This window comes from Theropithecus gelada, chromosome 5 (assembly GCF_003255815.1).
Source record: "Theropithecus gelada isolate Dixy chromosome 5, Tgel_1.0, whole genome shotgun sequence".
NCBI lineage: Eukaryota > Metazoa > Chordata > Mammalia > Primates > Cercopithecidae > Theropithecus > Theropithecus gelada.
This window is the reverse complement of record NC_037672.1, coordinates 7,782,717-7,808,244: the sequence shown is the minus strand read 5'-3', so window position 1 is coordinate 7,808,244 and position 25,528 is coordinate 7,782,717. Positions and strand designations below refer to the sequence as shown.

Sequence of the window (25,528 nt, the reverse complement as noted above, 5' to 3'; positions counted from 1 at the left end):
TTTTTTTTTTTTTGAGACGGAGTCTCGCTCTGTCGCCCAGGCTGGAGTCCAGTGGCCGGATCTCAGCTTACTGCAAGCTCCGCCTCCCGGGTTCACGCCATTCTCCTGCCTCAGCCTCCCGAGTAGCTGGGACTGCAGGCGCCCGCCACCGCGCCCGGCTAGTTTTTTGTATTTTTTAGTAGAGACGGGGTTTCACCGTGTTAGCCAGGATGGTCTCGATCTCCTGACCTCGTGATCCGCCCATCTCGGCCTCCCAAAGTGCTGGGATTACAGGCTTGAGCCACCGCGCCCGGCCAGATTCATTTCTTGAGTTGTCTTCATGGACAATAACAAACACATACTGATGGTTTACAATTTACCAGGTGCTGGTAATCTTTCTAGGCATTTAATTCTCACAGCTATTTTCGGAAGCAGGTGATCCAGCTCTCTCTCAAGCCCTGCCTCTATGAGGGCTCTTTCTTCCTGTCCCTCTCTGTCCAAGCTGGTTGCCTTCTCCATCTCCCCAGCGTCTTCCTGTTGGAGTTCTAGGGTTGATCCTTGCATCTCCAAGACAGTCTCCTCCAATCTCTGGGTGTTAAACATCATCAATATGCTCAGGACTCCCAAATTGTAATTCCTATTGTCAACTTACCTCCTAAACCTCAGATACATCTGCCCAGGGACTGCTACACACCCACCACAGACCCTTTAAATTTAGTAAGTCCCAGATGGGACTCCCAATCTCCACCTCCCCTCCCTCTGCCCTGCCACACCAAAACACAGGGATCCAGTCCCACCCTCAGCCTCCCCTGTCTTCATCCTTCCAGTTGTTCAAGCCAAAAGCTTTGAGCCATCTTTGACTTGTCTTTTTCCTTCCTCCTTCAACCAACCACCAGGAAATCCCATTAGGTTTTCCTCTATCCAAAATATGTTCAGGACTGTTTGGGCATGTCCACTCATGCCTCATTTCAGCACTTTGGGAGGCCCAAGGCTGGAGGATTTCTTGAGTCCAGGAGTTTCAGAGCAGCCTGGGCAACATAGTGAGACCGGTCTCTACAAAATAAAAATAAAAAGTCAGCCAGGTGCGGTGGTACACACCTGTAGTACCAGCAGCTGAGGTGAGAGGATCTCTTGATCCTGGGAGGCCGAGGCTGCAGTGAACCACGATTGTGCCACTGCACTCCAGCCTGAGTGACAGAGTGAGACCCTGTCTCAAAACAAACAAAATCAAAAAACCAAAAGCCCAAAGTAAGTCCAGGACTAGCCACTTCTCCCTACCACCCCAACTCCCATTGTGCTGATGCCACCAGCATCTCTTGCCTGGATTATTGCAGTAGCCTCGAAGCCAGGGTTCCCAATCATACCTTTGCCTTGCCTCAGTCTACTCTCAGCAGAGTTGGAGGGGTCCTTTGAAATGATGTCAGTCATACTGCTCTATTCAAAGCCCTCCAGTGTGTGCCCATTTCATTCAGAAGAAAGCCCCGAGTCTTTGAGCCACCTGCCAGGCTCTGCCTGAGCGGGCTCTGTACCTCTCATCTCTTTCATCTGCTCCATCTCCTTCTGCTTCACACATTCCAGCCTCTGTGGTCCCTTGCAGTTCCCAGAGGAAGTCACGTGCCCTCCTGCCTCGGGGTTTTTGCACTGACTGCTTCCTCTGTCTGCAATACTTTCATTCCTGACATCTGCGCATTCAACTTCCTCACTGCCTTTTGGAGTTCCTTCTGGTGTCAGCTCAGTGAAGCTTCCCTGACCACTTTGCTTAAAAGTCCAGAGGCAGTTTGATAGGAATAGTATTGAATCTATAGATTATTTTGGGCAGTATGGCCATTTTCATGATATTGATTCTTCCTATCCATGATGATGGAATGTTTTTCCATTTGTTTGTGTCCTCTCTTATTTCCTTGAGCAGTGGTTTGTAGTTCTCCTTGAAGAGATCCTTCATATTCCTTGTTAACTGTATTCCTAGGTACTCTTTGTAGCGATTGTGAATGGGAGTTAATTCATGATTTAGCTCTCTGTGTGCCTATTGTTGGTGTAAAGGAATGCTTATGATTTTTGCACATTGATTTTTGTATCCTGAGATTTTGTTGAAGTTGCTTATCAGCTTAAGGAGTTTTGGGGCTGAGATGATGGGGTTTTCTAAATGTAGAATCATGTCTTCTGCAAGCAGAGACAATTTGACTTCCTCTCTTCCTATTTGAATACCCCTTATTTCTTTCTCTTGCTTGATTGCCCTGGCCAGAACTTCCAATACTATGTTGAATAGGAGTGGTGAGCCACTCCCATGAAACTACCATTAACATTCTTCACAGAATTAGAAAAAACTACTTTAAATATCATGTGACATCAAAGAAGACCCTGTATGGCCAAGACAATCATAAGCAAAAAGAACAAAGCTGGAGACATCATGCTACCTGACTTCAAACTATACTACAAGGCTACAGTAACCAAAACAGCATGGTACTGGTACCAAAACAGACATATAGACCAATGGAACAGAAGAAAGACCTCAGAAATAACACCACACATCTACAACCACCTAATTTTCGACAAACCTGACAAAAACAAGCAATGGGGAAAGGATCTCCTATTCAATAGATGGTGCTGAGAAAAGTGGCTAGCTATATGCAGAAAACTGAAATTGGACTCATTCCATATACCTTATACAAAAATTAACTCAAGATGGATTAAAGACTTAAATGTAAAATCCTAAACCATAAAAACCCTAGAAGAAAACATAGGCTATACCATTCAGGACATAAGCATGGGCAAAGATTTCATGCCTAAAACAACAAAAGCAATTGCAACAAAAGCCAAAATTGACAAATGGGATCTAATTAAACTAGCATCAGAGTAAACAGGCAACCTACAGAATGGGAGAACATTTTTGCAATCTACCCAGCTGACAAAAGTCTACTATCCAGAATTTATAAGGAACTTAAATAAACTTACAAGAAAAAACAAACAACCACATAAAAAGTGGGCAAAGGATATGAACCGACACTTCTCAAAAGAAGACATTTATGCAACCATCAAACACATGAAAAAGAGCTCAACATCACTGATCATTAGAGAAATGCAAATCAAAACCACAAAGAGATACCATCTCACACCAATCAGAATGGTGATTATTAAAAAGTCAAGAAACAATAGATGCTGGCAAGGCTGTAGAGAAGTAGGAGCACTTTTACACTGTTGGTGGGAATGTAAATTAGTTCAACCACTGTGGAAGACAGTATGGTGATTTCTCAAGGATCTAGAAAGAGAAATACCATTTGACCCAGCAATCAAATTACTGGGTATAACCCAAAGGAATATAAATCATTCTACTATAAAGACACATGCACACATACGTTTATTACAGCACTGTTTACAGTAGCAAAGTCGTGGAACCAACTCAAATGCCCATCAATGATAAACCAGATAAAGAAAATGTGGTACATACACACCATGGAATACTGTGCAGCCATAAAAAGGAATGAGATCATGTCCTTCGCAGGGACATGGATGAAGCTGGAAGTCATCATTCTCAGCAAACTAACACAGGAACAGAAAACTAAACACCACATGTTCTCACTCATAAGTGGGAGTTGAACAATGAGACCACATGGACACAGGAAGAAGAACAACATACACCAGGGCCTGTTGAGGGGTGAGGAACGAGGGGAGAGAACTTAGAGGAGGGGTCAATAGGTGCAGCAAACCACCACGGCACATGTATACCTATGTAACAAACCTACACATTCTGCACATGCATCCCATAACCTAAAGTAAAAATAAAATAAAATAAAAGTCCGGAGGTCCAATTGGTGGTGAACAGAGAGGTGGATTTCACAACATTTTTCACAAAATCTCCATTTCAACACATCTGAAACCATCCTCATTCACTCATTCCATCAACATATATTTGTGAAGCATCAACTCTGTACCAGTCCTGAGCAAGACACTGGGGGCACATAGCTCTGGCTGCCCTGCAGGGCTCCTGGATGACGGAAAAGCCAGGTAGAAATCAGGGAGCAGTGCCAGGTGGTGAGTCAACGCATGACCTTGAGACAGCAGCTTAGCCCTGGGTAGATGTAGGGGTTGAACAGTGGCCCCCACTAGAACATGTCGAAGTCCTAACCCCTGGAACTGTATGTGTGATCTTATCTGGAAAAACAGTCTTTGCAAATGGTTAAGGATCTTGAGAAGAGATCATGCTGGATTATCAGGGTGGGTCCTCAATCCAGTAAGTGTCTTTATAAGAGACAGAGAAGAAACGACGCAGGGTGAGAGGAGGTGGCCATGTGAAGATGGTGGCAGAGACCAGCATTCTCCAGCCTCCACCCAAGGAAAGTCTGGAGCCACCAGAAGCTGGAAGAAGCATGGAGCCTCTAGAGCTTGATTTTGACGTCTGGCCTCCAGAACAGTGAGGGAATAACATTCTGGTTTTTTACTTGTTTGTTTTTTGAGATGGAGTCTCACTCTGTTGCCAGGCTGGAGTGCAGTGACGCAATCTTGGCTCACTGCAACCTCCACCTTCCAGGTTCAAGACATTCTCCTGCCTCAGTCTCCTGAGTAGCTGGGATTACAGGCATACACCACCATGCTTGCTAATTTTTTTTTTTTTTTGAGATGGAGCCTGGGCTGGAGTGCTATGGCGCAATCTCAGCTCACTGCAACTTCTGCCTCCCAGGTTTCAGCAATTCTCCTGCCTCAGCCTCCCAAGCAGCTGAGGTCACAGGTGCCTGCCACCATGCCTGGCTAATTTTTGTATTTTCAGTAGAGACAGGGTTTCACCGTGTTGGCCAAGCTGGTCTCAAACTCCTGACCTTAGGTGATCCACCCACCCCGGCCTCCCAAAGTTCTGGGATTACAGGTGTGAGCCACCATGCTTGGCCTACCTTTTGTATTTTTAGTAGAGACAGGGTTTCACCACGTTGGCCAGTCTCGAACTCCTGACCTCAAGTGATCCGCCCACCTAGGCCTCCCAAAGTGCTGGGATTACAGGTGTGAAACACCACACCTGGCCAGTTTCTGCATTTAAATCTTAGGTCTTTGCACTTCTCAACCATTTGAGTTGGCTTAGCCTATTTGTGCCCCAGTCTCCTCCAAAGCGGGGATGGTGACACACCTACCTCTCAGGGTTGCTGTGAGAAAGAAAAAATCCATGCAGAGCGCTTGAAGTACCAGAGCCTGGCATATTCTCTATGGATGGGGAGCAGAGGAGTGAGGCGGTTGCTGGAGGTCCTAGTATCCTGCAAAGAGTTAGCACAAAGCTGGACATACAGAGAGTTCTCAATACACATGCACACTGTCACTGAACGCTGCACTCCAAGACTGATTCCAGCCGTGTGGAACATCTCCCAGCTTCTGCAAAACGTCCCGCTCTCTAGGCCTGGAGAACTTTGCACCGGCAGCCATCTTTCTTCTTCCTACCCGGTTGATTCCTTGCCCTTCCAGTCTCAGCTCCAGCACCCTCTCTGCCCAGTGCCTTTTTTTTCTTTTCTTTTCTGTTTTTTTTTTTTTTTTTTTTTTTTGAGACAGAGTCTCACTCTGTCGCCCAGGATGGAGTGCAGTGGCACAATCTCAGCTCACTGCAACCTCCGCCTCCCAGGTTCAAGGGATTCTCCCACCTCAGCCTCCTGAGTAGCTGGGACTACAGGTGCGTGACATCACTGTCATGCATGTCCATGTGAAGAGACCACCAAACAGGCTTTGTGTGAGCAATAAAGCTTTTTAATCACCTCGGTGCAGGCGGGCTGAGTCCGAAAAGAGAGTCAGCGAAGGGAGACAGGGGTGTGGCAGTTTTACGGGATTTGGGTAGGTAACAGAAAATTAAAGTCAAAAGGGTTGTTCTCTGGCAGGCAGGGGCGAGGGTCACAAGGTGCTCAGTCGGGGAGCTTCTGAGCCAGGAGAAGGAATTTCACAAGGTAATGTCATCAGTTAGGGCAGGAACAGACCATTTCCACTTCTTTTGTGATTCCTCAGTTGCTTCAGGCCATGTGGATGTATACGTGCAGGTCACAAGGGATATGATGGCTTAGCTTGGGCTCAGAGGCCTGACAATCACACCCAGCTAAGTTTTGTTTTTTTTTTTTTAAATAGAGATGAGGTTTTTCCATGTTGGTCAGGCTAGTCTCAAACTCTTGACTTCAGGTGATCCACTCGCCTCAGCCTCCCAAAGTGCTGGGATTACAGGTGTGAGCCCCCACGCCCGGCCTAGCACCAATATCAATTCATATATTCCTCATAACAACGTTAGGAAGGGAAAGTACTCTTATTAGCACCATCTGGACTCAGATGAAGAAACTGAGTCCAGAACAGGTTAAGTAATTTATCCAAGTTAACTGGCTAATAAGGGGCAAAGCAGAATGAAACCTGGGTAGAATGAGCCCAGAGCCCATGCCTGTCCACATTCCTCCCTCTGCTCCTTGAGCTAGGGGCCAGCTCTGTGTTCAGGGCATTGCCTGCTGCACACTGGCCACTCAGTGTATGCTTGTTGGTGGAAAGAAAGGCAAGAAATATTTATTCATCATTTATTATATGCCAGGCACTGTTGCCTGCTTTTATAAATATTACCTGATATAATTCTCACAGCCAGCCCAGGGAGTTAATATCAATCAGCCCACTTTGCAGATGAGAACTCCAAGGTGGGACACATTGCCAGGAAATGGTAGAGCCAGCTCTGGGTCATAGTGGGTGGGCCTGCCTCAGAACTTCTCAGTTCTTTCTCATTGCCTTTAGGAGTTTTTTTGTTTTGTTTTGTTTTCTGTGTTAGGCTCCCCGGCTACCCTCACCCTTCCTCCAAGAAAAAGAAAGAAGGGGAGAGAACTGGAGAGAAAGACCAGGTAGGGGATGGGGACTAGGGGACGAGATAGGACGAAGAGACTCACAAAGAACCCCTGTTTTCTAACAAAGCGCGGACAGTGGTTCCAGGCGCCCAGCAGAGGGCAGGATGTGGCCAAAGATTCCCTGCAGTCTAGAGAGCTGGGCCCGCAGGACTGCAAGGCAGGGGGACCTGCCTGTCCCTCAGGGAGAGTCCTGGGAACCTGCGCTCACCCCACAAGCTTCGGGGCGCATCTGCCGCACCCATTACTTAGGCATCCGCAACTGTGGCGTGTGTCTCCCCATCCAGGCTCCCCAGCTCCCGCCGCGGGAGCCCAGGGATTCTGATGCTAGCCTTGCCCCTAAATCGGACGCGGCTGCTGCCCAATTTGGGGGGAATCCCGAGACTCATGCCCTGCCATTCCCAGGGAGAATGGTTTGGGGCAAACTACGGCTGTCTTGGGCCTCAGTTTCCCCATGTACAATGAAGGGGTCAGATTAGTCCCAGAAGGTCTAGATACTTTCATTCATTAAACACGGAGAAAAATCTTAAGAGGAACAGCGTCAGTTGGAGAGCCAGCAGACACTCCATTGCCCGTCCCAATACGAATGGGCAAATACAGCCTAGCGGGGAGTCCTGGGACTCACTTCGCAGCCAGGGCCGACTAACCACAGACCTAAGAGCCCCTTTACTTCTGGACCTCCGTCTACCGCGCTCTAAAATATGAACGATGCTTTCTTACTGCTGGGTTGTTGGAGGCGGATGTGGGATGGTGCTAACAAAGCGCGTAGCCGGGGCCTGGCCATAGTGGGTGCTGACAAACCGCTTACTGCCTGGAGGGACCGAGTTCCCGGCCGACGGAGGGCCGAGCAGGTATTCAGATTCCTCTGGGCCGATCCCTTTCTCAGCTCCTTCCGCCCTGCCACCGCCCACTGCGTGCTGCTTTCGCCCGTCCCCTCCTCCCCCGCTCCTTCCCCTCCTTCCGCGCCGCCTCGCGTCTCCCGCCCGCTGTAGTCGGCGAGGAGCGCCGCACGTTGGCCCCGGCGCCAGGAGCTCCCGGGTTCCCGGGCGGGCACCGGAGTAAGGACCTGCGAGCGCAGCCTGAGGCGGGGCACGGCAGAGGACGCGGCGGGCGCGGGGTCCCGGCGAGCGCATTCCGAGCGGCGCCCAGGAGAAGGGGAACGCAGTCCCCGCCCCTGCACAGCGCTCGGCCCCCTAGGGCTCCGCGCGCGGCTACAACCTGGACTGGGCGCGCCCCCGGCATCCCGCATCTGTGCGCGCGTCCCACATCCCGCATCCGGCTTCTCAGCGGCCGGGCATGTAGCAGCGGTAGCAACGGCGGAATATGGGCGGGAACCACTCCCACAAGCCCCCAGTGTTTGATGAGAATGAGGAAGGTAAGAGGGCCAGGGGTGCGACTTCCCGCCTGGCGCCGCCCCGCTCGGGCAGGGGCCAGGCATCCCCTCCCTCCACCACACTCGGCCGAGCCCTGCGGGGCACCGCATGCTGCCCGGCGCGGGGACGCAGGCACGGCCACTTCGCCCAGCGAAGGCAGTGTGTGCCCGACCCCGTGCCAGGCGTGGCGCTTCTGCTGAGGCAACTCCTAGGTACCGCGTGCCGTTTAGTGGTCGGGACGGTGCCTAGCGCGGGACTGGGGAGGCGGCTTCAGAGAGTTGAACCGGAAACCTGCACTTGGGGGTGTGGAAGGGAGGAGTTGACTTCGGAGACTAGTCTGGATGTTTCTAGGCTCGGGCTCCCCAGGAAACCGAGATTTCTTTGAGAGCCTGAGGCTGACGGAGGTGGCCTGGGGGAGCGGATTGCACCGTGTGTGTGTGTGTGTGTGTGTGTGTGTCCGCGCGCGCGCGCGTGTGCCCACGACGCATTTGGTCTCGTGCAAGGGCCTGTTGGATGCAGCTCTCTTCAGTCACCCAGGACAGCCCAGGGAAACTTTGCTAAACTCTGTGGTTCCGTCCTGCTCTGGGCAGCCTCCCTGGCGCAGAAGTGGTGTAGGCTCTCCAACCGCATCTCAACTTCCTGGCTGGGTCCTTGCGGTTCAGGTCGATAGAGCTCAGTATTGGACTAGCAGAACCCTCTTTTCAGTGCAGCGTGTCCCTGGAAAACTTACTTCACCTCTCTGAAACATTAGTCCCCTCATCTATGAAATGTAAGTTATGATACCACTTGCTACTTTATAGGGTTGTTTGAAGCTTAACCACTAGTAATCCACGTGAAAATTGCCTTATAAATGCAAGCAGTACCGAGCTGTGCCGTTATCTGTTAAGAGCCCTCTGCCTCTCAAAGCTGGTTTCCTACAGTGCTGACTCGCCAGTCTCCACTGTGCCCCAGATAAGAGCTGAGACATAGCACTTACTATGTTCCAGCCATGCTAGCACACAGTGTTCACTCAGTCCTTTTCATGCCCCTTGAGGTGGCTGCCTTAGAAAGGGGGCTGTCCTGGTCACTGCTGGTAAGAAGTAGAGCTGGGCTTGGGGCAGGACAGTCTGCTTTGAAAGCTGTGCCTGTCATCATTACCCAGGGCATTGGCTGTGTGCGTACATCATGGATGGCTTCTAGAACTCCCAGGGCTGTGAGTGCTACTCACGTGCCTGCCTGGAGAACCCTTCTCAAGAAGATAGATGAACACAGTCAAGGTTAAGGGAGCACCTGCTGTGTCAGGCCCAAGAGAGCCTTCCTTAAAGGAGTTCCTAGGCTAATGGCCCTGAATGACCGTCCATGGTGATAAGGGCTTTGAGAAACCAGTGCAGGGTCTTGGGGGCACTGAGAGGCCCCAGCTTTTCCTGGTCTTTAGTCTGGAGCACATACAGGTAAGGAGCCAGTTTTGGACAGAGGAGAGGTAGGCACGGAGGTGATGGAGGCTCTTGCATGTCGCAATAAGAGTTTGAACACTATGCAGCATCACCCTCAATTGCATGGGTTTGTGGTTCTAGCCTGGGCCAAAGGTCATGCTTTTGCTAATTTTCCTAGCATCTTTCTCTTTTATTTATAGAGGAAATTTGCCACCCTTATATTGAAAACCGTCTTTGTGTTTTATCCCCAGCTTGAAAATATTCGTTGGCAAAATAGTTATCTCTGGTGTAGCCAACCTTTTGATTTTCCTCTTCCTGTTCCTTATTCTATAAGCAGATTGGGCCTAAGGTTAACTGCCTATTTTGGTGCTTGTTAAAATACAAGGTTAGGAGGCCGGGCATGGTGGCTCACTCATGTAATCCCAGCACTTTGGGAGGCTGAGGTGGGCAGATCACCTGAGGTCAGGAGAGGCCTGCCTGACCAACATGGTGAAACCCTGTCTCTACTAAAAATCAAAAATTAGCCGGGCATGTTGGCAGGAACCTGTAATCCCAGCTTCTTGGGAGGCTGAGGCAGGAGAATCCCTTGAACCTGGGGGGTGGAGGTTGTAGTGAACTGAGATCGCACCATTGCACTCTAGCCTGGGCACCAAGAATTAAGCTCTGTCTCAAAAAAAAAAAAAAAAAAAAGAAATATAAGGTTAGGGATCTCCTCATTTTGCCATCTTCCAGCCCAATGAAACATTAACTTGTTTGATTTTGCCAGTATATCTCTCACACATTTCCTTGTACAGGTAAAACAGTATTACTTGCCACCAACCGACTCATTTATTTAGTAGGCATTTACTGTTCGTATCTTCTGCACCCCCACTCCTGTGCTGGGGACTAGGAATATGAGGAGAATGAAGGCAAGTGTTAACTTGTTAACAAATTGTTAGCAATTTGTTAACAATTTGCTCCCAGCGCAAGTAAACCACCAGGACAACACAGGGTGTGTAAGTGCTCTGACGTGGGTGAGCTCAGGCGATGCTGATATCCTGGAGGAGGGTCCCTAACTCAGAGTGGGGAGGAGGGATCTGAAAAGGCCTCCTCTTTTAGACTGGCATCTTGCAGAAATGGCAGGAGTTACCTGGGGGGAAGAAGTGGCTGATAGAAGGAGGAAGGACGTTTCAGAGAAAGGGAAGAGTATGTGCAAAGGCAGATGGTAAAGAGTAAGCCTGGCTCATGTAGGGGCATTGAGGGAGCTTAGTACTCCTGCACTGTGGAGTACGAAGCTGGAAGGCATAAAAAATGAACCCGGAATGCCTGGCCGACCTTAAAGGGCCCAGTGGCCATGGTCAGGTGTTTGGACTTGATCTTATAGGCATTTTGGAGTCACTGAAGGGTTTTAAGCAGGGAGTGACATGGTCCACTGAACAAACAAGCTCTACCAGACCTAGTCATTGCCTGGTTGAAGGTTGAAGATGCAAACACCTGCCTGACCAGAACAAGTCTGATTTAAATACTTTGAAGCTAAACCACAGCTAAATATTTGCCATTGTGTAATTGTGACAGGACCATCATCCACATTCTTTAGGCAAAAGTTTAATTCATTGTGTGCAAGTGGTCACAGCTGTTCATGCTCACATGATATATAATAAGCAGAGAAAGGATCATGCCACAGATTAATTGGCAGAGTTGCTTTTCTTCAAAGTGTTGCATAAAATAATGGTGGCTTTACTGTGGATGTTGTCTAAGATTTGGTGAAATAGGGCACGTTAGCTGAGCCTCCTCCAGTTGCAAATGATGGAAAAGCAACATTACGTGCTTTTGTTGTTTTTTAAAAAACAAAAGGTCTCACTCTGTCACTCAGGCTGGAGGGCAGTGGTGGGATCTTAGCTCACTGCAGCCTCAACTTCCCAGGCTCAAGGAGTCCTTCCATCTCAGTCTCCCAAGTAGCTGGGACAATAGGCTTGTACCATTATGCCTGGCTAATTTTTAATTTTTTTTAAATTTTTTTATTTTTAGAGTCAAGGTCTCACTCTGTTGCCCGAGCTGACAAAGTGCTTTTAGGGGAATAAATTGGCTCTGGCCATTTCTTGCCTTCTCCATCACTACCATTCTTGTCCAAGCTGTGGTCATAGCTCTTGTTTGGATTATTATAGTCACCTCCCTAAGTCCTTAAATGGTCTGTCCTTAGTCCCGTCACTGTCCCCTAAATGCAGCAGCCAGATTGATCCTGTTAAAATATACCATGGGCCAGATCAGTCCTCTGCTCTGCTCAGTCCACCCTCAAATCCTCCTTCCAGCCCTAGGCACAATTTGCATCATTGAGAAAATAAAAGCTGAACTCCTTATGGATGCCCACCACGGCTACCCTCTGAGACTGCACCTCCCTCTGTCTCTCCCGGCTCACCTGCCTCCTTCGTGTTTGTCCAACATGCCCTGCACCCTCACACCATAGCCCTGGCACCTGCCCCTTTTGCCCAAGGGCATTTCCCCGACAGTCCACTCTCATTTCCTTTGGGTCTCCAGGAAAATGTTATTGACTCATTAGACCCTCATCGATCACCCTACTTAAAATGTCATTCCAAATCCTTTTCCTTGCTATATTTTTTTTTGGTGGCAATTATCACCATCCGTCATAATATTTATTTTACTTATTTTCTTGGTTATTGTCTGTTTTTCTCCACTCAGTGCAAGTACCTTAAATCAGGGATCCCCAACCCCTGGTCCACAGACTGGTATCAGTCCGTGGTCTGTAGGAACTGGGCCGTCAGCAGGAGGTGAGTGGCGAGTGAGGGAGCATTAACCCCTGAGTTCTGCCTCCTATCAGATCAGCAGCAGCATTAGGTTCTGGTGGGAGTGCAAATCCTACTGTGAACTGCGCATGTGAGGGATCTAGGTTGTGCACTCCTTACGAGAATCTAACCAGTGCCTGATGATCTCAGGTGGAACAGTTTCGTCCTGAAACTGTCCTCCCTCTGTCCATAGAAAATTTGTCTTCCATGAAACTGATTCCTGGTGCCAAAAAGGTTGGGGACCACTGCCTTCAGTAGAGGGATCTTATGTGATTGTTTCTTCCTAAGGAATTGCAAGCTCCTTGAGGTAGGGGTTTTACATAGTTTATTCACTTCTATATCCCTAAGGCCTAAAATAACACCTGTAACATAACAGATGTCTGGTAATTTTTTGTTGAATAAATGAATGAGTGAATGAATGAAGGTGTCGATCTCATCAGCCAAGGCTGGAACCAGGCTCCCTATAATATCAAGAATCTTCATTCCTGGAGTCTGTGCTTTATTCTCAGGCAGACTGTCTCTTCATGGGGCTCCCACAGCCTCCATGTCGATAGCTCCAGAACTCTGAGTATGGAAAAGAGAGTATCTTTCTCGTAGTAGTTGCAGAAAATGTCCCATTTTCTATTGCAGAAAAATAGAGCCTTTGATGGGCTCTAATTGAGCCTTGGGTATTCTTGAATCAGTTACTGTGAGTAGGGAGATTTGAGGCTCTAATCAGCTGGACTGGGTCACATGCCTACTTTTAGATTCAGGCGGTAGCGTCAGCTCCACTTGAGGCATTTGGAATAAGGGTCTATGTGAAGAATTTTCCCAAGGGATATTGGAGTATCAACGGAAAAAGGGCAAGTGGATGCTGGGCAGGCAGATAGAAAGAAAAAACATTCATCCCCCACACCTTTTGTTATTGTGTTCCTTGGAGCACAGGCTGGGACCCTTTGGCGTATCCTACTTAATCATTTGATTCCACGTCCACCTTTTGCACTAGACTACAACCTCCTAAAGAACAGCACTCAGTTGTTTTCCACCTTTGTATCTGCAAGGCCTAGAATAAGGCCAACGAGGGCATAGAGCGGCCATCTGTTGAATGGAAGATGAAAACAGTCACTTATTGGGGGCCAATTTCTTGCATTCCTTTGGGTTCTGAAGCTGTTGAGAAACAAACTGATTTATTTTCAGTAAAGTCATTGGAGACTATGCCTTGGATTTGAGACCAGAATAGCCTTCCTACTCTTGTCCTTCAATTTTGACCCTGAGACTTGCTTGAGCAGAGAACTGGTTTTTCAGAGTGGACCCTACACTGCCAGTAGCTTGGTGGCTCTTAATCATGGTGCACAGAGAACTCATAAGAAATTCCCAAAAAGAGATAGGACACAGCTAAATGGCAGCCCGTGATGATTTCTGACTGTTGCATATCATGACTCGGGATGTCACCTCTCTTCCCAGTGAGAGAGAAGGCAAAGCTTTCTCTAGGTAAGACAAAATTCCTGCTTTGTGGAATTTTCTCTAGGTAAGACAAAATTTCCTGCTTTGTGGGATCGCAAAGGGGCCTAGAGCTCGGGGGTTGGCTTTTCGACAGTATGAGCTGAAGTGAATAGGTGTTAGGATAGAGGCAGGATTTATGTTGAGTCTTGAGGGAAGGGTTTAAACACCTCAAGAGATAAAGGATCAGTATTTTAGCAGGATCAAACAGCATAATCTGGTGCTGAGCCTAGGCATTTTTCCGGGAGAATGGGAAGAAACAGATATTGTTAGCATTACACCCTTAGCTAAAATCTGGACTTTGAGAAATGGCAGACTGAGATGAAGAAACTGTTCTACAAGGAACGTTGAGGGTCCTAACACCCTAAAAGGATATTCTAGTTTAGAGAACAGTGAGGACACATAGTTTAGGATACCAGAGGAGAATTTCTGGTTAAGGCAGACCTGAATTACCTAAGAAGAGAAAAACAGACTCTGTTAGACTGAGGTCATTCCCTTAGCTGGAGCCAACCAAGGAAAACATGGATGTCAATATTGTTAGCAGTCCTGGAGTCTTCCTCTTCTCAGTCCTTGATTTTTGTGACCTCCTCGGAGTACCCTTATGCATTGAAGATTTTGGCCTCTGCTTCATCTCCCACAAGTGCTCCATCTGTGAAGTCATCAATATAAATATCTCATTCTTTCAAGGCGGGACATTATCCTGTTTGAATGTGGGAACATTATCACTGTTCACCAACATCCTGTTCCCCTGTACTTTCATACACACACACAAAATTATACCTCCTTGTCCCCTTGAAGTTATGTGAGACCATGTGACTTGTTTTGGTCCATTTGAGTAGAGATGATATATGTCACATCTTGGAGAAAGTACTGAAGACCTAGTGAGTGTCACTTTATATCACTCTGTCTTGGAGCAACCACAGTGATCTACATGGTGGAACTTATTTCAGTCTGGTTCCCAGAGTGAGAACAACATGGATCAGAGATCACACTCACTACTAGCCAGCCTGCAGTAAGATATGGCATGAGTGGGACAGACTCTTTTGCCATCTTTTTTTGTTTTGTTTTGTTGTTTGAGACAGGGTCTCAGTCTGGCACCCAGCTGGAGTGCAGAGGTGTGATTGTGACTCACTGCAGCCCCAACCTCCCTGGCTCAAGCAGTCCTCCCATGTCAGCCTACAAAGTAGACCACAGGAACGCACTACCATGCCCTGCTGGTTTATTTATTTATTTTTTATTTATTTTATTTATTTATTTTTTGATACAGAGTCTCTCTCTCTCTCTCTGTCTCCCAGGCTGGAGTGCAATGGTGTGGTAGCAGCTCACTGCAACCTCTGCCTCCCAGGTTCAAGTGATTCTCATGCCTCAGCCTCTCCAGTACCTGGGAGTACAGGGAGGTGCCACCATGCCCAGATAATTTTTGTATTTTTGGTAGAGATGGGGTTTCACCATGTTGGCCAGGCTGGTCTCGAACTCCTGACCTCAGGTAATCTGCCCACCTTGGCCTCCCAAAGTTCTGGGATTACAGGCATGAGCCACCATGCCCAGCTGCTAATTGTAGAGCTGGGGTTTGGGGGTTTATGTTGCCCATGCTGATCTTGGATTCCTGTGTGCAAGCAGTCCTCCCACCTCAGCTTACCAAAGTGCTGAGATTACAGGTGTGAGCTACTGCTTTTTGCTATCTTAAGTCACTGAGATTTGGGGCTGCTCATTACCACCGTGTACCCACGCCTTTCCTGACTGGTACACCTACCCAAACCAGCCCAACCTCAAGGAGAAAGCATTCGCTATTTTACAATTAAGTATTATATTGGCTGCATTGTTATTGTAGATACCCTTTATCACACTGAAGATGTTTCCTTCTATCCTGATTTGCTGACAGTTTTTATTGGTAATGGCAGTTGAATGTAAACAAATGCCCTTTTCTGCATCTATTGAGACGATATGTGACCTTTCTCCTTTTTCTGATCAGACAAGAATTATACTGATTGATTTGTAAATGTTAAATCAACTTTTCATTCTTGGGGTAAACACCACTTCATCATGATGTGATATGTTCTTGGATTTGATTTGCCAATATTTTGTTTATAACTTTTTAATAAGAAGATATTATAAACTTTATGCCAATACATTTGAAGTGGACAAAATAACTACTCTATAAAAACACAACTTGCTGAAAATAATACAGGGGAAATTTAAATATCAGAATAGAACTAAATCTGTAATAAAACTTTCACATGAAGAAAAGTCTAGGCTCAGATGTCTTCATAGGTAAAGTCTTCCAAACATTAGAAATAATAATAATATTCTACAAACACTGTCAGAGAATAGGAAGGAAGAGACATTTTTTAATGACTTTATGAAGTTTTTGTATCAGTGTTATACTGATCTCATTAAAAGAATTAGGAAGTCTACCAAACTTTGGGAGAGTTTGTGAAGGACTGTTGTTATTATTATTATTTTGAGACAGAGTTTCGTTCTTGTTGGCCAGGCTGGAGTGCGAAGGTGTGATCTCGGCTCACTGCAACCTCTGTCTTCCAGGTTCAAGTAATTCTCCTGCCTCAGCCTCCCAAGCAGCTGAGATTACAGGCATGTGCCACTATGCCCAGCTATTTTTGTATTTGTAGTAGAGACAGAGTTTCTCCATGTTAGTCAGGCTGGTCTCAAACTCCCAATCTCAGATGATCCACCTGCCTCCGCCTCCGTAAGTACTGGGATAACAGGTGTGAACCACTGCACCTGGCCAGGACTGTTATTATTGATAAGTTTCAAGTTTATTGACATAACGTTATTCACAATATCATCTTACTATCTTTTCCAGTGTTTGTAGGATCTGTAGTGATATCTCCTTTTTCAATTCTGATTTTGGTAATTTGTGCTTTCTTTTTCACTTTTTTTTATTGGCCTTTCTTGGTTTATCAGTTTTTAAATTTAAAAATAACTTTTGGTTTAATTTTTATTTGTTTTCTTTTTGATTCACTGATTTTTTAAAAATAGTTTTCTTCTGTATACTTTTTGGTTTAATTTACTGTTCTTTTTCTAGGTTTTTGATATAGAGCCTTAGATCATTGATTATATTTACTCATGTATTCTATACTTTATTTTTTATTCCACTTAGGAGTTTCCAATGGAATTAATTACCTTTGATGAAGTATTCTCTTCATCATTTCTTTTATTGCATGCTTTGTAGTGACACATTTTCTCACTTTGTACTTGTCTGAAAATGTCTTTATTTAGACCTTACTTATGAGTGATTCTTTTGCCGGTTATCAAATTCTATGTCAGTAGGTTTTTTCTTCAGCATTTTGAATATATGATTTATTGTCTTTTGTCCTCCATTGTTTCTGAGCAAAAGACAGCTGCCCGTTCTATTTTTCCTCCTTTTAAGCGTGTACGTTTTTCTTGCCAAACTGCTTTTAAGAGTTTATATTCCCATTCAGAAACCTAATGATGATGTGCATAGGTATAATGATCTGGCCATCTCTGCTTGTTGTGAGTGCTTCTTGGATTTGTATCTTAGGGGCTTTGTTAGTTTTGGAGGATTTTAATTTTGTCATTTAACCTTGGTTCTGACATTTTCCCCTTCTCCTTGCACGATCAAACTCAAATTGCACAGGCGTTAGACCTTATCACTAAGCCCCGTCTGGGTTTGACAATACTTCTGTGTCTTTTGTTCTTTTTTCTCTCCTTGTTTTTAGTCTGAATATTTTCTTCTGGCCTATCTCTTTTTTAGTCACTTCAGGTCTGTCTGCTATTAAGTACAGCCATTAACTTCTTAATATTATTTATTGTGTTTTTTAGTTCTAGAATTATCAGGGGGTTCTCTTTTATGTCTTTCAAATTTCTGCTGAAATTCTCAAAACTTGTCTTTTATGTCTTAAGCATATTAACCAAGTTCATTTAGAAGGTGTGTTTGATAACTCCATTATTTAGTAACCCTCTGGGTCTATTTCCATTGTCTATTGTTTCATTTTAAACCTATCTTGTCCTCTAATTTGCCTTTTTGTAAAAAAATTACATGCTGGGTATTATATAGGAAATAGTATAGAGATAATTCGAGGCTTTGGACGATATTATATTTCCTAGAAAGATTTTCCTTCGGGTCTTTGCAGGCATCTGTGCTAGAGGTAATAGGAATCATGCGTCATCTTAAATCCTCACAGAGACTCAAATGGTTTGAAGTCCTGTGCTGGTCTATATTTCACACTTACTGCTAGAATGTAGCTCTGTGGTGTTCTTACCAAAGCCTGGGTGTTTACCAAGCCTCCTCCTTTTTGGTAGTTTCCGATGTTCAGTGTTTGTCCCCGCCTGAAGCCTGCGAGTGCTTCCAAAGTAGCGCCTCACCTTCTTGGAATCTGCTTGCCTGATTGGCAGGTTCCACTTGCTGTGCCCATTTCTTTGAATTTTCCTTTCTCCCAGATATTTGTCCTGAAGTTCTTTCTTCCTTTGATAGCTCTATAACTCCTCCAAACAGATTTTTCAAAAGTGTATTTTGTGCAGTTATATGTAGTTTTACTTAGCAGGAAGGTTGACCGAAAATACTCCAGTCCACCAGAAGCAGAGCTCCTCTCCTCAGTATTTATCTGTACACGAGCGCCTTCTGTTTTAAAGATAAGCTCTCCCTAATCCCCATGCTACCTCAGATCTACTACCCAGCTCTCCTCACTCTCATCACAGAGCTTCATGAAAAAGCAGTCCACACTTGGTGTCTTCACTTTCTTAGTGATAACATATTTCTCACGTCACTACATCTAGCTTTTCCTCATTTGCATTAAGCAGCTCTGACTAGGAGCTTTTTGTTTTTGAAGGCAGCAGGTAACTGTAAGTCGTGTCTTTTTGGGACACAAAAAATGAGCCAACTCATGAACCTCACCATCCAGCGGAAGAAATAGAGCATGTACAGTTCCCCTGAAGCTCCTTGAATGTGCTCCGCTCCCTTTACCGTTTTTGAACTCCTATACAATACAGTGTTTGGTTTGTTTTTTGTTTGTTTGTTTGTTTTTTGAGGCAGAGTCTTGCTCTGTCACCCAGGCTGGAGTGCAGTGGTGCGATCTCGGCTCACTGCAAGCTCCGCCTCCCAGGTTCAGGCCATTCTCCTGCCTCAGCCTCCCGAGTAGCTGGGACTACAGGCGCCCGCCACCACACCTGGCTAATTTTTTGTATTTTTATTAGAGACGGGATTTCACTGTGTTAGCCAGGATGGTCTTGATCTCCTGATCTCGTGATTCACCCGCCTCGGACTCCCAAAGTGCTGAGATTACAGCGTGAGCCACCATACCCGGCCAGTTTTTGTTATTTTTGAAATTTATAAAAGTGGTAGCATGTTTAATGTGGTTTTGTATAGTTTGCTGTTTTCACTCAAGATTGCACTTCTAGAATTCATCCATGCTGCTGTGAATAGCTGCCATCTATTCATTTTCATTACTGTTCCATTCAGTTACTGTAGCATAACTCATTTATTTTTTCTTCGGACCCTGATTGTACTGTACTGCTTCTGGTTTTTTACTATTATGAACCATACAGCTGTGAACAATTTTGTGTATGTCTCCTGTTGCACATGTATCAGATTTTCTCTAGGATGAATGCCACAGGAGAGCTGCTAGGTCATAGTATAGTCGTGTGTGCAAATTTTATAAGATGATGGCAAATTGTTTACCAACATGATCATATTAATTTATACTCTGACAAGCCATGCGTAGGCATTTCCATTGCTCTACATCAGCACTGTTCTATAGAAACATGACTCAGTCGACAAATGGGAACCACATGTGTCGTTTTTAATAATACATTTTATTTAACCAAACATACCCCAAATATTACCTTTCTTTCTTTTTTTTTTTTTCCTTGAGAGAGTCTCACTCTGTCACCCAGGCTGGAGTGCAGTGGCGCAATCTTGCTCACTGCAAGCTCCAGCTTCTGGGTTCACGCCATTCTCCTGCCTCAGCCTCCCGAGTAGCTGGGACTACAGGTGCCCACCACCACGCCTGGCTAATTTTCGTATTTTTAGTAGAGACGGGGTTTCACCATGTTGTCCAGGCTACTCTCGAACTCCTGACCTCAAGTGATCCACCTGCCTTGACCAGTGCTGGCCAAATATTATCATTTCATTGTGTAATAAACCTCAACATTGTTGAGATATTTTACATTAGTTTATTCACACTGTGTCTTTGAAATTGAGTGCATATTTTACACTTGCAGCATGTCTTAATCTGGGTTAGCTACATTTAAAGTGTTCCAAAGTCACATGTGGCTATTAGCTAACTTATCAGACAGCATACGTTTTATTTTCTTGCCAATATTTACTACTGTTGACTTTTCATATTTGGCCATTGATTGAGCATGCAGTAGTATTTCATTGTTTTAAATTGCATTTTGTCACTATTGAGGTTGAAGTGTCTTTATATATTAAGTTTCCAGTCATGTTTCTGGTTTTGTGACGTTCCTGTTCATAACTTTGTTATTTTTTTAATTAGAAGTCTGTCTTCTTTGATTGACTTGTAGCTCTTTATATAGTCTACATGACATTTCCTTGTCAGTTATGTGTTGCAAATATTTTATTCTATTTTGCAATTTCACTTTTCAAGCCCTTTATGGTATCTGTTGACATCATAAATGTCTTCATTTTAATTTAGTAATACTCATTAAACTTTCCTTGTTTATATTTTGTTATAAATATGTATATACATAAATATGTATATTTATACACAAATATATATTATGTATAAAAATATGATTATATATGATATATTTATTATATTACATAAAATATATTTATATATTATATATTTATATAATATGATAATATAATTATATATAATATATAAAAATGTATTTCTCCATAAGAAAACCTTCTCCACCTTAAGATTTATGCATATTTTTTATTGATGCAATATTTCCTCTTAGTTTTGGTGACATTACTCCCTCCAAGGTTTCCCCCTGCTTTTCTGGCTATTCCTTCACCTTCTTTGCAAGGCTGGCTTCCTCTCACTTGCTACGAAGGCTGGAGTTCCTCAAGGTTGAGCAGTTGGACCTCTTAGCTTTCTGTACTATCTCCCTAGGTGATCTTGTCAACCTCTGCATGTTTAGTCACTCTGTATCAGTCAGGATGCAGTCAGGACTCAGAACCTATACCAGTTTTCAAAAAGGGACAATGTAATTCCAAGAACTGTCAACCGGTAAAAAGGTTAACTACTAAGTAGAGTCAAAGAGGGCTCTAGGAGGTATAGAAGCAGCAACTTAAGCAAAACACCTAGTCTCTCTAGGGCTGAGGAAGAGTGAACACGTAAAAGAATTTGGCAACTTAGAAGGTGGCCCCCTTCTCCACGAAATCTGTGATTCAGATGTCTCTGGAGAAGGCATTGTTGCCAGAATAGGCAGCCTATTGGCAATGCCTAACACGAGGCCAGCTGGAAAATGTCTAGAAATGTCTACAGGGTCCAGCTCCAATATCACAAATCTGATTTGGAGCTGAGAGTCAATAAATTAATAACTGTCATATATTTCTATGTGACAGTGACTCAGTAATTTTTTTCTTTTCTTTTTTTTTTTTTTTTTTGGAGACAGAGTCTTGCTCTGTTGCCCAGGTTGGAGAGCAGTGGTGCGATCTTGGCTCACTGCAACCTCTGCCTCCTGGTTTCAAGAATTCTCCTGCCTCAGCCTCCCAAATAGCTGGGATTACAGGCATGCACCACCACACCTGTCTAATTCTTGTATTTTTAGTAGTGACGGGGTTTCACTGTGTTGGCCAGGCTAGTCTCAAACTCCTGGCCTCAAGTGATCTGCCCACCTCGGCCTCCCAAAGTGCTGGGATTACAGGTGTAAGCCACCATGCCCGGCCAGACTCAATAATTTTTTACCTTAATTCATATTTCTCCTCTGATTTCCAAACTTCCAGTTTCCTATTTATAATTCCATTTGGATATCTCAAAAGAATTATTATCTCAAATTCAACATGACTTCACTGAACTAATTTTCTTCCAGAATTTCCTAGTTTTGTGTATAGTGTCATTATCCATTCAGTTACAGAAGCCAGCGTCTCAGGTTTTTCCCTTATCCCCCTAAATCCAATTAAGCACCTGGCTATGTCGATTTTATCTCCTGAATAGCTCACAAATCTGCCCGTCTTTCCAGCCACACCAACCTCAATTCAAACATCACGTTTCATGTGGACTCCCCTGGGCTTCCTGACTGGCCTCCCTGTCTTCTCTTGCACTTTCAGAATATCCCCCACCCAACAGCTAGAAAATAGCTTCAAATCACAAGTATGATCGTGTCAGTTCCTTGCTTAACATTTTTCAATGGCTTCCATTGCTCTCCGGACAAAGATTATAACCTGTAACACATCCTTCAAAACCCTGTGTAGTCTAAAACCTGCCCAGCTCTCCTACCTCACCGCAAGCTGTGTTCCCCTTCACTGTGCATGTTCAATTAGTCACTGCACTTAAAGTTTTCAGCCAAATCTCTCGCAGATGACAACTGTCCCATAAATTTAGCTATTTCTTACTCTTGTGATCAATGTTGTTATTCATACTCTTCAACCACACAGCCATTATTTCAGTTTTTAAAAAGTTTACTCCTGCCCCAGGACCTTACTCTGTGTCGTTCTCTCCACCTGAAACATTCTCCATCTTACCCCATTTGACTTGGTCATCTCCCTCTTATCTTCAAGATGCCTTATCTGCTTCCTAGACTGGGTAATTCCTCCTAGAAGGCCCCCTGAAATTATTGCATGCTCATTCATAGCATTGAACACAGTTGTAATTCTGCATTTGCTCTTGTGGCTATTTCATTAAGTCAGTATATTAGTCTGTTTTCACACTGCTGATAAAGACATACCTGAGACTAGGTAATTATTAACGGAAGAAGCTTAATGGACTCACAGTTCCATGTGGCTGAGAAAACCTCACAATCATGGTGGAAGGCAAAAGGCACATCTTGCATGGTAGCAGGCAAGAGAGAATGAGAACCAAGTGAAAGGCTTTCCCTTATGAAACATCAGATCTCATGAGACTTATTCCCTACCATGAGAACAGTATGGGGGAACCGCCCTCATAATTCAGTTATCTCCCACTGGGTCCCTCCCACAACACGTGGGAATTATGGGAGCTACAATTCAAGATGAGATTTGGGTGGGGACACAGCCAAACCATATCAGTCAGTCACCCCCACAAGACCGTAATCGCCACAAGGACTGGATCTATGGCTCTTGAGGTGTCTCCTGTGGGCCCCACTGCTTTAGAAAGTTTCTATCATTGTAGCTGCTGGTTCTTGAGTATCAGAAAAGGCTAAGAAAAATCACTGTGTTACCTTATAAAGGTTACAGGTTCCTTCCCAGTATTTAAAGGAGAAAGCCTAGGGAAAGGGAAAATAAAATTATATTTAATAAACACCTACCATGGGCCAAACATTTTTATACATAACATTATATGATCTTTATTTTTATTTTTATTTCAATAGCTTTAAGGGTACAAGTGTGTATTAGTCCATTCTCACACTACTATAAAGAAATACCTGAGACTGGGTAATTTATAAATAAAAGAGGTCTAATTGGCTCATGGTTCTGCAGGCTGTATAGGAAGCATGATGGCTTCTAGGGAGGCCTCAGGAAACTTAACAATCATGGCGGAAGGCGAAGTGGAAGCAGGCACATCTTCCATGGCTGGCGCAGGAGGATAAGAGAGAGGGAGGAGGTGCCACACATTTTTAAACAACCAGGTCTCATGAGAACTCTATCATGTGAACAGCACCGAGTGGGAAGTCCTCCCTCATGATCCAGTCACCTCCCACCAGATCCCACCTCCAACACTGGGGATTATAATTCAGCATGAGATTTGGGCAGGGACACAAATCCAAACCATATCAAAGTGGATGAATTGTGTAGATTACTTTCAGTGGCAAAAACCACAGTAACTTTTGCACCACCCTATACAATTCATCCATTGTAAGTTAACTTTCAATGGCAATAACTTTGCACCAACCTAATATAATGGTGAAGTCTGAAATTTTAGTGCACCAGTCACTGAGGTAGCATACATTGTACCCAATATGTAGTTTTTCATCCTTCACTCCTTTCCCATTCTCCCCCCATATGAGTCTTGTGTTCATTATACCACTCTGGAAGCCTTTGCATACCTGAGCTCCCACTTACAAGTGAGAACATACAACATTTGGTTTTCCACTCCTGAGTTACTTAGAATAATGGCCTCCAGTTCCAGCTAAGTTGCTGTTATCTAATGTTTAGAACAACAATGTGAGAGAGGTTTTGTTCGCTCCATTTTATACCTGGAGATATTGGGATTTCCAAGAGATTAACTAAGTTGTCTCAGGTGATGTAATTGTGGTGCTTGGTCTCACTTCTTTCTGTATAACTGAAAAGCTCTTTCCCTCAAGTTGGCCTTTCCCAAAACTCAATAATTTGCATCCCACCTGCAGAATTATTATTATTATTTTTTACCATAGCCATGTACTACCTGTACTATTGTTTAATACTTTTCTCTATCTTGACCATGACTTTAATAGAATTTTTTTGCAAGGAAACTTTATGTTTCTGCTTTAAATTGGAGCCAGATTGTGACTCCTATAAATAGAAAATGAAATAAAACAAAAATTAAGATGGATACAAAACAATGATATTCAGTGTAGTAAGATTTTTTTCATTAACATATTCATTATTTGCATAGTTACCTATTGTGTGTGCATACGTATGTGGCAAGAACACGTAAGACCTACTCCCTTAGCAGATTTCCAGTATATAGTATGTTATTATTAACAACAGCCACGATGATATTGTTAACCTTTTGTAGACCTTTAGTTTGTGACTTGTTCCATGGATAATTTTGCAATGGATTTGTAAATGTGTGAATGAGCAGTAGTGCTGCATGGCAGTTGTACAGATGCAGCGTTGGAACTGTGGAGAGATCTGCAAGGTATGCCAAGCTTAAGGGTTTGTGTTTAGTTCAAGGTAATGACAGGTTTTTTTTTTCTTCTTCTTTTTTTTTTGGAGACGGAGCCTCGCTCTGTCGCCCAGGCTAGAGTGCAGTGGCATGATCTCGGCTCACTGCAAACTCCGCCTCCCAGGTTCACAACATCAGGTTCTTGAGGGAGTTTGAGGGAGTTTGAGCCCCACACTTTCTTTTCGACGCTGGAGTTGCAGTATGTGCTCTTTTAGGCAGCTCTCTCTAAACTACATTCCACCTTCCAGCCCAGCTTAGAGATAGGCTATGGGCCTTGTGCTTATGTGTATCTGTGATGTACCAGGACCCCTGTCCAGGTCCATCATGGAATCTTTCAGCAGGGATGCCCCTGACATAGCGTAGTGGTTAAGAGCACAGACTCTGGAGCTGGATTGCCTGGTGTTGAAAGCTGCCTCCGGCCGGGCGCGGTGGCTCAAGCCTGGAATCCCAGCACTTTGGGAGGCCGAGACGTGCGGATCAGGAGGTCAGGAGATCGAGACCATCCTGGCTAACACGGTGAAACCCCGTCTCTACTAAAAAATACAAAAAAACTAGCTGGGCGAGGTGGCGGGCGCCTGTAGTCCCAGCTACTTGGGAGGCTGAGGCAGGAGAATGGCTTGAACCCGGGAGGCGGAGCTTGCAGTGAGCTGAGATCCGGCCACTGCACTCCAGCCTGGGCGACAGAGCAAGACTCCGTCTCAAAAAAAAAAAAAAAAAAAAAAA

The 25,528-nt window shown here is 44.8% G+C and overlaps 1 protein-coding gene across 2 annotated transcripts in view; it reads left to right on the top strand.

The window, feature by feature from the left end:
* Window positions 1-7,497: 7,497 nt before the first annotated feature.
* The window catches only part of STK32B (serine/threonine kinase 32B), a 440,152-nt gene continuing 422,121 nt past the window's right edge, over window positions 7,498-25,528 (top strand). For both annotated transcript variants that reach the window (XM_025385064.1, XM_025385063.1), the window contains exon 1: window positions 7,498-8,184. In XM_025385064.1, coding sequence (XP_025240849.1) covers window positions 8,133-8,184 — 52 coding nt within the window. In that variant the 5' untranslated portion in view covers window positions 7,498-8,132. The remainder of the gene's footprint in view (window positions 8,185-25,528) is intronic.